Genomic DNA, 13,424 nt, shown 5'->3' with positions numbered 1-13,424 from the left:
TTCTACGATTTTCAACCTGTACTGATGTACACATTTAAAAATGAACAGTGCTTAAATTGCCAATTTGCCAATGGATTTTCTCTTGTTCCCCCCCCCCTTTTTTTTTTAACAGAGTAGGGACTTAAACATAAAATGGAGACATATACATGATATAATTTTTAATCACAATAGGTGTCATGGAAAAATCTTTTTTCTGATTCAGTATTTTGAATTCTGTTCCTTAGAGGCTCAAGGGAAATGTGATCGTCCACCTACTATTGAAAATGGAGATATTATTGAAATACCTAAACGTGAATATAACTCAGGTGAAAGGGTGCAATACAAATGTCAACGTTACTACAGAATGGAAGGAAATCCAGAAGTCTCTTGTCTCAATGGCCATTGGTCAGAAGCACCAAGGTGCATAGGTATGAGAATAATCTCCTAGTTTCATTTTTTAATGGTATGGATCAGTGGCATCACTAGGGTTGGTGCCACCCTCTGATAGACCTCCTCCCATATTATGCCATACGGAATCCTTAGTAATGCTTTAGTGATAATGTTATTCATAAACCATAATCTCCATATACCACTGAATGTAATGCTAATAGTGGTGACACAAGCTACTAGCAAAATTAAAATTATACCTTCAAATTATAATATTGTGCCCACAACCCAAATGTATTTACATATACAGTAGATAGTGAAGATTTGGTTAAAATGTGATGTTTTTAAAGAAAATTTAAAAAGAATATATATATATACACACACACACACACACACACACACACACATATATATTAAAATAAGCCTGGAAAAAATATCTGAAGTTTATATTTCTCCATAGAAAAGAATAAGCAAAACGATGGACAGCAATTAAGGGCTTTCTTTTAAGTACTTTTTGAGCTTGTTAAATTCAGGTTTTGGACTTCACTGATCACAGATCACTGAATCCTAACTGCAGTCCTATTCATTTGATTACAAAACCTGTTAAATCCATATTCAATGGGGACAGAATCTCTTGACACACACACCCAATTAGCTTGATTACAGTTTCCATCCTTATAGGAAGAACAGTGAGAGTGAGCAGGAGAGTTTATCCTACATATGACACTCTCAGCTCCATTAAAACCCTGATTTTGTTTAATGCCATTGGGATGCTCTCGTGTCCAGACTCTACATGATGAAAGCAACTGATCTGAAATGAGAGGGAGAGCTAGCACATTTCCTTGCTTTGTGTATTGATTTTGCACAATTTGCATTGGATAGATTAGGGCTTATATTTCGAATTAGTTAAATGAGATATGTTTAAGGATGAAATTAGGTAGAGCCGCTCCTCATCCCTAAATTGCAGTGGCAGTTTGCATCACTGGCCACTTAGTAAACAACTCACACCTTTGAAAGAATCTGCAAATACAATTTTTCTTCATAGCTTCTGCTTCACACAGCTAGGCCTGGGAAGTGAAAATAATCATGGCAGCACCGGTTCAAGCCTGAGATTTATAGGTGAAACAGACAGTGAAAATTAAACAGCTTCTGCCTTCTTTGAAGGCATAGAAGATTTTCATACCTGGCTCCATCGCTGATAAAACATCCTCCAAACATCCCTAAAAGGTGGGGGATGCACCTGTGTCTGAAAGCCAGGCACGCTTCCTGAATTGCCATAGAAATGTGGCTCCTTCTAGAGTCCCTGAATTGTTCCTTGGGAGAGGAATTCCTCTGAATGCAAACTTTGCATTCAGTGGAATTCTGCTCCCCAGGAATAATTCAAGGATGCTAAGAAGGAGCCAGGTTTCCATGGCGATTCAGGAAGCGTGCCTGGCTTTCAAACACAGGTGCATCCCCCACCTTTTAGGGATGTTTGGAGGGTTTTAGCAGTGATGGAGCCAGGTAAGAAAATCTTCATAGCATTTAGACAATGCACACCTCGGAAGCAGCTGGAAGCCATGCCAAAGCCATGCTTCAGTACTTAAAGACAGGAGTGAGAAAAAAAATCCAGAATAAACTGATTCCTGGTGGTGCAGACTGGCCCCTACGTTCACGGTTTGCCTTAGGAGTGGTCTGAGTGGTCAGCGGGATTCCCATCTGCTTGCAGCCAGAGTAGACTCGGGCCACCCTTTCAGTCCTGTCTGCTCCGGCCCCTAGACAACAGTGCACAACATTATACTTCTTCCATGTATGATGTTGGTCTGGTGCTAACATAGCATTTATCTCTATCCTGTTCTTTCTCACACTGAATAGGCTAAAAATCATTTTTTTAATATAGTCTTTTAATATGTATTCATGTCTCTCCTCCCCAAAGAAATCCATACTCTTGTTACTGTGTGCCTTCATGTAATTTCTGAATTATTACAGTCCTAAAGTGAATCTATCATGGGGTTTCTTGGTAAGATATGCTCAGATATTGCCTTATTTGGAGGCTCAGAGATTTTGAGTTGCCCAAGATCACATAATTGGTTCCCATGGACAAGCAAGGATTAAACCCTGGTCTCCAAAGTTCTAACTGAATTTACCTGTAATTATATTGAACTTCAATGTAATTCTATTACAATTCAAACCAGTACATGACACTAGATAACAAAAAGGTTGACATTCATTCTGACTTTTTGGCAGGAGCCTAATGTCATTTGTTTTGACAGGTGGTCATCTGATAATAGTCCAATATATGATAATAGTCCAATATATTCAGAGATTGGACTCTCATTTTTCATCTCTTGAAGGCCATGAATGATCCAGGGACGTAGCCAGGATTTTGAGAAGGGGGGGGGGGGTCAGACTAAGTGCCACCATTTTGAAGGGCTGAAAGCCCCCCCCCTACACACACACAGAGAGAAAGAGGGTTGAGCCTTTACCTCAGGAAGGGGGAAGAGGGGAAGAAGGGGAGGGGGCTGTTCCACTTCCATGCCATTGCCAAAGGCTCCTCAGGTTCATTCACGGGAAAGGAGACGCAAGAGAACTGTCTTTGCGGGAAGGAACAATAAAACAACCCGGGGCAGAGAAGTTTGTCCTTGGAGTGAAGGGAAGGGGAGGAAAAAGAGAAAAGACGGCTTGCTCCTTGGCATCCTCCTCTCAGGGCTCCTGCTGCCCTGGTGTCTTCCCCAAAACCCAAATGCGCAGGGAGCTCTGGCTGAAGCAGGAGACAACCAGGGCATGGTCCCTTTGTGGGGGGTGGGGGTCCTGCCTCATCCTCTGCTCTCTGGAGGGCAACCTGCATGGAGGGGCAGGGAAGGGAGAGGAAGAGAAGTTACGCCAAATAGAGTGAAAGAGGAGAGAGAGAAACCACAGCCACACCTAGACTTCAATCTCTACTTCTTCAATGCATTTAGATGCAATAATAATAAACATCGTAGAGGATCTTGCAGCACTTGGGACTCACTGAAAGAAAGAAATTGACGGCATGAGCTTTTGAAGACAGCTACTTCTTCAGAGTGCATTTAGATGCAACAACAACAAAAAACAATATAGAGAGATCTTGTAGCCCCTTTGAGACTAACTGAAAGAAACACATTGGCAGCAGGTTTTCCTAGATGTCAGGTTTCCTAGCATTTTCCTCAGATGCATTTATATCCAATAATATAATAATAATAATAATAATAATAATAAATAATAATAAAATAATAATAATAATATTAATAAGTAGAGAGATCTTGCAGCACTTGAGACTCACCGAAAGAAGAAATTGGACATGAGCTTCCTAGACTTCAGTCTACTTCCTCAAGTGCATTTGTGGTTGCAAAAGATCACCCAGTGGCTTGGTATGGTCCAGTTGGGAATCAAACCCTGGACTCCAGAGTCATAGTACTCCAGTGATCAAACCACTATGGAGTAGGAGGATTAAATAGGGCAGCTATGGGCCATTCTGGCCATGGGTCATTGTTTTGTGGTCCTCCCACCATCCTCCCCAATCCAAATAATATAATAATAATTATTATTATATTATTATTCCCCAACATTATATCCTGCCTTTCTGTCAAAGGGGACCCATGGCGGCTAACAACACATAGAAAACACATTAAAACAACACAATGAAAATCGTAAAAAATACATTTAAAAATTACAAATATAAAATATAAAATACAAATATAAAATTCCAGAGGTTAAAATCAGCCAAACCCATGCATCAAGAGGGTGGGTGAAATAAGGAGGGGGTCTTTGGCTAAGAGAGAGGAGAGAAGGAGTGAAAGACACCTGTACATTCAGTATCCCCCACTGATTCTAAGACTGAGCATTGAACAATAATCTGAGGTTTCAGAGGCTTGATGGCCTCCCTTCAACACAAGCAAGGTCCCTTCCAAAAAAATGAGAGGGTGGAGGTTTAACTCATGATAGAGTCTTCACGGGCATGGCTGGTCACACTCCTCAGCCCCATAGAACACCCTCTTGGAAAAAATTTGCCAAGAAAACCCCATGATAAGATTCCTTAGGGTTTGCCATGAGTCCTAACCAACTTGCAAATAGCAATCACAAACAAGAGCCTCCAAAGCTGCATCCACACTGCAGAAATAGTGCAGTTTTTGAACAACACTTTAACTACGGGCTCCATGCTATGGGATCCTGGGATTTGTAGTTTTGGAGCTATTACCATTCTGCCAGCCACAAGAATCTGAATGTGCAATTCCCAGATCTCCTCATGATTTCATCATTTACGTGGTACCCCGGGAGAGAATGCGCCGCGTTACGAAATTTCCGGGATACGAAAAAGCTCCATTGAAAAAAACTGTTCCGGGATACGAAGGTTTTTTTTGGGTTACGAAATTTTGTTTCTGCAGAATCAAAACGCGACCGCTAGCCGCGCTTTGGAAAAGCCTTTTTCGGCTTGCGAAATCATCGGTTTACGAACGCCGCGCGCGGAACGAATATTAGAATTATTCGTAACCCGAGGCACCACTGTATTTCATTTCTGTGCCACCTTTTCCCCCAGAAAAGGTCCAAGGCAGTTTGGTTTTTTATGGTTGACACAACTTTAACTTCCATTATAGTTCTGTGCTATGGAATCTTGGGATTTGTAGTTTTCATCAGGAGCTGTTTATAGCCACTGGTCAGGTGCCACAACAAACTTCAAACTAAATCCCAGCATTCCACAGCATGGAGCGCAAGGGCAGTTAAAGTGGCAATCAAAATGGATTATTTCTTATAGTGCAGATGTAAACAGAGTCCTTCCTTTCAAGCTGTTCACATAAGATTAAATTCAGATTGATAAAGTAAAGTGCAGCTGCTAAGCAATTAGCGTCAGCCACTTTGTTCATGCTCAGAGACACTCTGTTGAGAGGGCAAAAAGGAGCTACTTGAGGAGGAGCTTATGAAACATGAATGGGTTTAAGGGTTGGACTCAAGTAGCTTCAATATATACTACCATTATAATATATAATATAAACATACCCAAACTCCAAATACATCTAGTCCTCAGCAGTTTGGATAGGGAGATTCACACCGTAGTTGATTGTTGTTATTAGAAGTCACTTTTCTTTCTTTGATATTTCCTTTTAGAGCCTTCCTTCCCCTCCCTTCCTTCCTTCTTCTTCCTTCCTTCTTTCTTTTCTCCTTCCTTCCTTCCTTTAGTCTCCCCTACCCTCGTTTTTCCTCCTTTTTTCTGTGTGTCTTCCTTCCCTCTTCTTCCTCCTCCTCTCCCCCTCCTCCTCCTCCCCGGACGGAGACTTTTTTGGCAAAAGCTCAGAGGAGGAGGGAGAAGGAAAGAGGGCAAAGATGTTGCTGGGAGGGAGACCAGCCCTCTCCCCTCCCTCTCTCTCATCCTGAGTCCGCTCCGACAGAAGAGGAACAGGAGGAAGGAGCTAACAACAGGCACTGCCCCCACCTCAAGGCTCCCTCCCTCCCTCTCTCTCTGAGCCTCCCCTCTCCCTGAGACTTTCCCCCCCCTTTCCCTCTCTATCCAAGTCCCTGCTTTTGAATGGAGAGGAGGGGAGGAAGGAGCTGATAGGGGGGGCCTGAGCAGGAGGAGTGGAAGCCGGACTCTGAAGGAACCAAAAGGAGTCCAGACTGCCACGTCCCTCTCTCCTCTCCTCCCTCCCTCTCTGAGCTTCTAACACTGGCGTTCAAGCTCCTTCCCCTCCTCCCTCCTCCCTCCCCCACTCACATTAAAGCCACTGAGGAGAGGAAAAGAGGAACTTTTTGTTTTGTCTTTCCTCTGTTCCCTCGCCATGTTTTTAATGGAGGGAGGGGGGAGGAAGGAGCTTGAAAGCCCCCAGGGCCTGGAAAGGTAGGGGGGGGTTCCGACCCCCAAACCCCCCCCGGCGACGTCCTTGAATGATCTCATATTTTACAAGATAAGTGTGTCCTTATCTTATCTTGCATTCTGACTTCAGACCCATGCATTACTATTTTTTATAAGATTAAATAATCCTGTGTCTCTGCAGTTACACTGTAACCCACAAGTGAAGAGACAATGTGTACGTACACTACAGCTGAAATGGTCAAGAGATAAAAAATTATATTCTGAGTCTGGGGATATAATAGAATTTTTATGTAGATGGGGTCATCATCCAGCTCCGTCTTCCCCTCCATTCAGAGCACAATGTATAGATGGCACATATGAATACCCACGATGCATATGATGTGTAAGTATATTACCATCAGATATAGAACAAGAATATCCAGCATCCATGAGTTGGGATTTTGTTTATACTATAGAAAATTGTCCATTTTAAAATAAAAATGTGTGACAGATTATTTCACTTGTGATGATATCAGTGTCATGTATATTCTTAAATCTGGTATCTACCTTAAATGCCTGCCAGCCATGAGTTAGTTTCATATATGTTTGTCTGCTCCTCTGTATTCTTCTTCTGCTCTGCTCTTCTCACCTCATTTTTTAAATTCACAGCTTCCTCCTTTTCTTAAAGGCATATGCAGAATGTTTTTTGTTAAAATAGCTATGATGCCACAATGAGATTCAGACTAGTTTATGGAACAAGTCAGCTCTTGATTATAGGCCAAAAGTTTGAGGAGGGAAAATGTGGCTCCTCACAGCATCTTTACAACATGTTCTCTAGTGCCAATAAAACTCCAGTGCTCTTACATGTCAACAGTCATTTCATTATGGAGCACTTATTCAAATAGCTGATGCACTGGAATTCGCTTGGATCTGTAGGCTCTTCCCATTGTTGGTGAAATTACACCAGTCAAATATATGTCTACACATGAGTTCAGAATAAAAGCTTGTATGTAAAGCAGATCCTGTTTTTAATATAAAAAAGAAAGTATTACTCTTCTTCTATTGCAGGGGCAGGAACTTGTGACCCTCTGGATGTTGTTGGACTCCAGTTATCATCATCTTTAACTTTTGGCTATATTGGCAACGACAAACAGGAACTTGAATCCAACAACAAGAGAGGCACAGTTTCCCCATTTTTGTTCTATATGTCTCCAGGAATAATGATCTTATGTCCCTTGATAGTTCTATTTTTTCCCAACGATCTTGAGCACGGTACAGACTGCCCCAAAGGGGCGGCCTGTAGCCGCTTCTTTTTCCGCTGGATTGGGGCCAGGGCAATCTCACCAGCAGCCCTGTGGCCTCAATCTGGCGTTTTTCCAGGCCACGGAAAAGTTGCAAAATGCCTCTTCTCTTTGGCTTGGAAAAGAGGTGTCCTTGGGGCTTCATGCCTTCGGACACCCCCAGCCCTACAGAGGAAAAATGGGACAGCTGCTGTGACCCCTTTCTCCTCTGCATCGCTGGCATGGCTGTTTGGTTGCTGCGCCAATTATGCGGTGGCCCAAAAGGAGCTCCGTTTTGAGCTCCTTTCCACGCTTCCACCAGGGGCAGCATGGAAACGTCACAAATATGCTGCTCCATTTGGACGTGGAACATGTGTGACGTCATCCTTACGCGCCCCGTGTGGATGGCATCGCATGACGAAGGCGCTGTCCATACGTACTAGGGTTAGGGAGCATGTGGTTGATGTGTGCTCCTTAACCCTAGTATCGCTGGGAGCATGCCGCTTAATGGCAATGTGTACTGGCCCTCAGAAAGACATTTTAACACACCTAGGCTGGCATTCTGCTGGTTAGACTCAGCTAGAGTAGATCCATTCAATGAGTTATTGAATAATGGGTTGGCATATAGGTAAATCTAATTGATTCAATGGGTCTGCTCTACGCAATACTAACAATAGAATATCAGTAGCCTTTACCAAGCCAGCAATTGTAGCAAGCTCTAATTTCTTTTTTTTCCAAAAATATATTATTTACCCATAATGTTAATAAAGAAAACAAAAATAACAACAATGGAGAATCTAGACAAATTCAACCTAGACAATGAAGAAATATAAATAATAAAGGAGTTCTCATATCTGGGATCAAACATTGATAGAAATGGGGACTGCAGTCAGGAAATCAGACAGAGATTAAGAATGGGAAGGGCACTAGAAAAGATTCTAAAAACCAAAAATACACAACTGAACACAAAAGTTAGAATTATACAAGTCATTGTTTCCCCTATTACAATGTATGGAAGTGAGAAGTGGACAGTTAAGAAAGTAGATCAGAGGAAAATCAATTCATTTGAGATATGGTGCTGGAGAAGTGTGCTGAGGATCCAATGCTCTGCAAAAAAGACAAACAAATGGGTCATAGAGCAGATCAAGCCAGTAATCTTCCTGGAAGCTAAGATGACAAAATTGAGTCTGTCATACTTTGGGCACATCATGAGAATGCATGCCACAATGGAAAAAAACAAGAATTCTAGAAAAAGTGGAGAGAAGTAGAAAGAGAGGGAAGTCACATGATAGATGAAAGGACTCTGTTAAGGAGGTCATGGGTATGAGTTTGCAGGAACTCAGAGCAGTGGAGGACAAGGAGTCTTGGAGATGTCTCATCCACAGGGCCACCATGGGTCAAAATCTATTCAAGGGCAGTTAACAGCAACAATTACCATTGGGAAAATACATCCAAAAATCCTTGCACAAGTAACACACATCTTAATTAAAAGACCAAGCAAAAAGAGAGGTTAGAAAGGAAGTTCACAACTTCCGCATTTTTTTGTGGGGAGGGGGATCAGGTCTCTGCCCCTGAGATAACCCAGACTTCATGGCCTGCCAGAACACTTCTATTTTCTATTTGGATTTTTCAAAGGCAAATATGTTAAATATCACAAGAGGGTTGCCACTCATTTAAAAAGCACCCTGAGAAATTTCTGGGAGATGCAATTCATGCTTTTTGGGCAGGAAAAAGAAAGTTTAGAGTGAGGCTGTTGAGGTCCACAAAAATAACAAACAAACAAACAAACAAACAAACAACAGCAAAAAGGCTTCAGGACTTACTTTGCTCACCTCAGCTTATTAAAGGCGGGTATGGGCACATAAATAATAACTCTTATTTCTTACACTATTTCAGCACTGTGTGTTCTGTCAGTAGCAATCTTCTTGAGAAATGTATTCATTTATCTTTGTAAACCTACCATACAATATGAGTGAAAAGGTTTATTCATTCTCAGTTTATTAGGGTGTCTCCCACAAAGCACCTTAATGAAAAATAAGTTCATTACCTTGAGATTTTTTTTGGTTGCTTCTTTAAGAGAGTTAACACATTTCTTTCTTTTTTTTCTCAGTAACTGTAATGTGAAAAGGACGCAAGAGATGAATGGTACAGAGGTTATTTTTATGCAAAAAACAAATTTTTTGCTCAAAATACAAAGATTTTGCACAAAATATTATTGCTGTGTAATGACTAACTGGGGAAATTTTCATAAAAGTAGTCCCAATCTGATGGGAGAAAGCCATCATATCTAAAAAGTGAGGGAATATTTGAATGATATTTAAAATTTTCTGTTTAAAAACAACAAGAGACTATTCATGTTAATGTTTGTCCAAATTGGATCCTAAAATGATAAGACCTGGAAAGTTTAAACATCCATAGAGGTTTGCACTTTTTAGTTTCACATTGTCCATAGTGATAGGTTCATCACTTTCTCTTAGGCCACTTTATTTATTAATTCATTTTCTTTATATCCTGTTTTTCTCCCATGTGGAACCCATAGTAGCTTACGCTGTATAGTAAAACAAAATAGCTAGAATAATATGTAATACAAAAATTTAAAAAATTGTTAAACAACAATCCACTTAAAAACCTTAACTTAGAACAGTTAAAACATATTAAAATGTATGACATGTTAAGAAACAATACACCTTTTGCACTACTACAACCATTTAAAAATCCCTATTTAAAGAAGGTTGTTGCCTGCCAGTGAAAAGAGAGTAATAACAATCTTAGATAGCTGGCTTAACATGCCAAAATACTGAAACCATCTCATAATGGTCATATACTATTATTTGTGTATGAAAGCATTGTTATTAAAGCAGTTTATGAATTGTTGACCCAAATAACGACATGATTGATTGGATTGGATCAGGCCAAGGAGAAGGCCATCTGGTCTTCATTCACAGAGGCCAACAAAGAGGCTCCTACCCCCTGCACCAGCTTTTGCTGCACAGTTTGGGAACCGATTGTATCTGCATAAAGGATAGTTATAAAGAATATATGCATGCAACCACACCTGTTCATTTTGTATTATACAGGTGCAGATTCAAGGAATTGGGAGAAGCCTACAACAGAGATTTTTTTAAACCAACATGTCACCATCAGAAACCATAGAATAATTATCTGTAATAGTATAAAATTAATCTAGAATTTTGCAAATTCATTTTTCAAGGATTATGTGCAACTGCTCTTAATGGATTGTGGCCCTTACATTGAACATGTACTTTATAGAAGACACAACTCCGATATTAATAAAGTTCTAAGAAGCATAGATCTTGTTCAAAATTCCATTTCAAACAGGGAAAATTTATTGAAAGAAGGAAAGAATGCACCAGAAGCTGAGAATGCATGTCCTTTGCAAGTGAACTAGTAATGGGGACTAACAGTCCTAAATAATACAGTAGCTGTATGTATTTTCAGTAGTTATTTTTTGTCTGTAAGAATTTTGTGCATTTTGAAAGCATAAAAACATCTATGTGCAATTTTTCCCTTACTGTTGATGCTACTGCTGCTAAAACAAACAAACAAAAAACTACAGTGACTTTGACCTTGACACTTTTTTGTGCAATAGGCTGAAAATGAAATTGACTTAGTTAAAATTAAAATTGTGATACACAAGATACTTAAAACCATAAAGGTACAAAACATTTTTTTTATTTTGATACAAAAGAGGCTTTAACACGGATTTTATTACAGCACAAGCTTCTGTAGGCCAAAATCTACTGGGAAACTTGTGAGGCTTGGGCAAAGGGCATTGCTTCTGTAGCTCAGAGTACCACCATTTTGGGACAGATTGCTAGATGAAGCAAGGAGTTAGAACATGTGATAGCAGGAAAGAAGCAGCAGCAAAAAGGACTTTCAAATTAGGGATCCCACGTAAGCTTTGTAAGCTTTGCTGGGACTTGGCGGGCAGGTTGGAGCTGCATTGCTGCTCCTGCTTTTTTGTCATACTGGCTGGGAGAAGAATTTAACTGAAGAAACAGTGTTGGTGTATGTGTTTGGGAAGAAGCATTTGAAGCTACCTCTGGGGAAGGATAGGAAGGAGTATTGGGGGTCAATTCTATAAAAGCCTTGGAGTGGTTCCTATAGTTAAAATCTCTTTCTTTCCCTGTTCATGCCAGTCCTCAATCCACCATATGTGGCTTCTGTAAAGCCCCAACATACACTGGCTATGCCCCTCTCTACCTCAGCGCAGAAAGACTGAGAGCCCTTCCTTGTCAGGAAGAAGCTTCTCTCTTTTCACCTGGTCACCTTGGGAGCAACAATTGAGGAGCTAGCTGAGCAGTGACCAAGAGGACTTTTGTCCACACTGGCCATTGTTGGAAGGGTGGCATTGGCTTCTTGGCTGCTGGTCAGCCAGATGCTTGGTTGCTGCTCTCAGGATGATCAGGTGCAAAGGGAGCAGTGACTGAGCAGCCAGTCAAGCAGTAATTGAGAAGCCTCTTGCCTGAGCCAGCCTTTGTTGCAAGGTTGGCACTGGCTAGTGTCTTCTCAGCAGCTCAGCCAGCTGCTTAGTTGCTGCTCCCAAGGTGACTGGGTACAAAGGGAGCAGCAACTGAGGTTGGTTGTTTGGAATTTGCAGGAGAATAGTAGACCTAATATCAAGAAATTGGACACCCAAACAGTGGCTTGCTACTATAGTCTTGGATGCGATGTTTGAGACCGTCCATGAAGAGAGTCTAGAGGTTTCAAAGGAGGCAGGGCCTTATGGCCATGTAGGGAGCAGACCAAAGCTATTTAAGCTGTCTTGCCCTCTCATCAGCCTCTTTTCCAAGATTGCATCCCACTCTCCTGCTGTGAGGCCAGTATGGACTTGTTCAGTCGCTTCGAGGCCAGAATGGAATTTTCTCCCCCTTTCTCCGGGTTTTTTGTCTACCTTGTACTGTTTCTAGGATCTGGTAATTAGCTTGGGGCAGGATGTTAAATAGTTTCCTCTGGCCTTGATGGGGGTGGGGGGACGGTTGGTGTACACCTAGGCATCCCATTGAGGTGAAAGGTCTGGATCAGGACAGCCTTTACATGTCAAGGGACATGGAGGCTGCTCATGAAACAGCCTTTGGGGAAGATTTGGGGGTTTTGCCCTCTCTTACAAACTTGAGGGAGTTGGGGAGATTGTGCCTCATATCTACCTCTCTATGACTGGCTGAGGATACAATCTGGAGATTTAGTTGCCCTCAGAGTCTGGTGTGTTCACTCTATGGGAAGGCTGAAGAGGTGGTCTAGGTAAATACACCTGGCTTCAGCTGAATTCGCATCAGGATTTCACCCTCAGTTGATGTATCGAATGTTTGAAGTTACCAGTTGGGGTTTAAATAGGTTTAAGGTCAAATAAAGGCCCATTCTTTACATCCAATTTATCTGTCTGGTTTCTTCATTTCATGGTGAGGGCTCAAACACAGGGGGCGGGGGGAGGGAGTGCTGGGCTTGTTGTCCATGAGGAAAGGGGCGATAGCAGAAAAAGTTTGGGGAGCACTGGTGTAAAGTAACATTGTTGGAGAGGGACTACACTAGAATATATCAGTGAACTTGCCAAAACAGAACTATAAGTGACCAAAATGGCAATTCCCTTACATGGATGTATTATTATTATTATTATTATTATTATTATTATTATTATTATTAACCTTTATTTATAAAGCACTGTAAATTTACACAGCGCTGTACATACAATCTTTTTAATTGGACAGTTCCCTGCCCTTAGGCTTACAATCTAAAAAGACTCGACACAAAGGGAGTGGTGGTAGGGAAGGGGCCTCTCTAGTAGGATAATACATATAAAATACATAGCAATATAGGAAATGATTCAATAAAACAGGCACCAAAAGGACATCAAATAGCAAGTGACAATTATGCAATGCCTGGGAACGCTTTCCTGAACAGGATGGTCTTCAACTCCGTTTTGAAGCTGGTTAAAGAAGTGATGGCTCTTGCTTGTGGGGGAAGAAGGTTCCAGGAGT

At 41.3% G+C, this 13,424-nt stretch overlaps 1 protein-coding gene and 1 long non-coding RNA gene across 4 annotated transcripts in view; both read left to right on the top strand.

The window, feature by feature from the left end:
* LOC121929477 (complement factor H-like) overlaps positions 1-442 on the top strand; it is a 33,011-nt gene extending 32,569 nt beyond the window's left edge. For all 3 annotated transcript variants that reach the window (XM_042465081.1, XM_042465080.1, XM_042465079.1), the window contains one exon: positions 225-442. In XM_042465081.1, coding sequence (XP_042321015.1) covers positions 225-427 — 203 coding nt within the window. In that variant the 3' untranslated portion in view covers positions 428-442. The remainder of the gene's footprint in view (positions 1-224) is intronic.
* Positions 443-6,415: 5,973 nt separating this feature from the next.
* Positions 6,416-11,004, top strand: LOC121929478. Its single transcript, XR_006103676.1, has 3 exons — positions 6,416-6,551; positions 9,539-9,722; positions 10,506-11,004. It is a non-coding gene; the product is annotated as an uncharacterized LOC121929478 (long non-coding RNA).
* The last annotated feature ends 2,420 nt before the right edge of the window (positions 11,005-13,424 follow it).

The sequence above is a fragment of the Sceloporus undulatus genome, chromosome 4 (genome assembly GCF_019175285.1).
Source record: "Sceloporus undulatus isolate JIND9_A2432 ecotype Alabama chromosome 4, SceUnd_v1.1, whole genome shotgun sequence".
Taxonomy (NCBI): Eukaryota; Metazoa; Chordata; class Lepidosauria; order Squamata; family Phrynosomatidae; genus Sceloporus; species Sceloporus undulatus.
The sequence above is the reverse complement of the archived record's forward strand: the minus strand, read 5'-3'. Positions and strand labels throughout refer to the sequence as shown.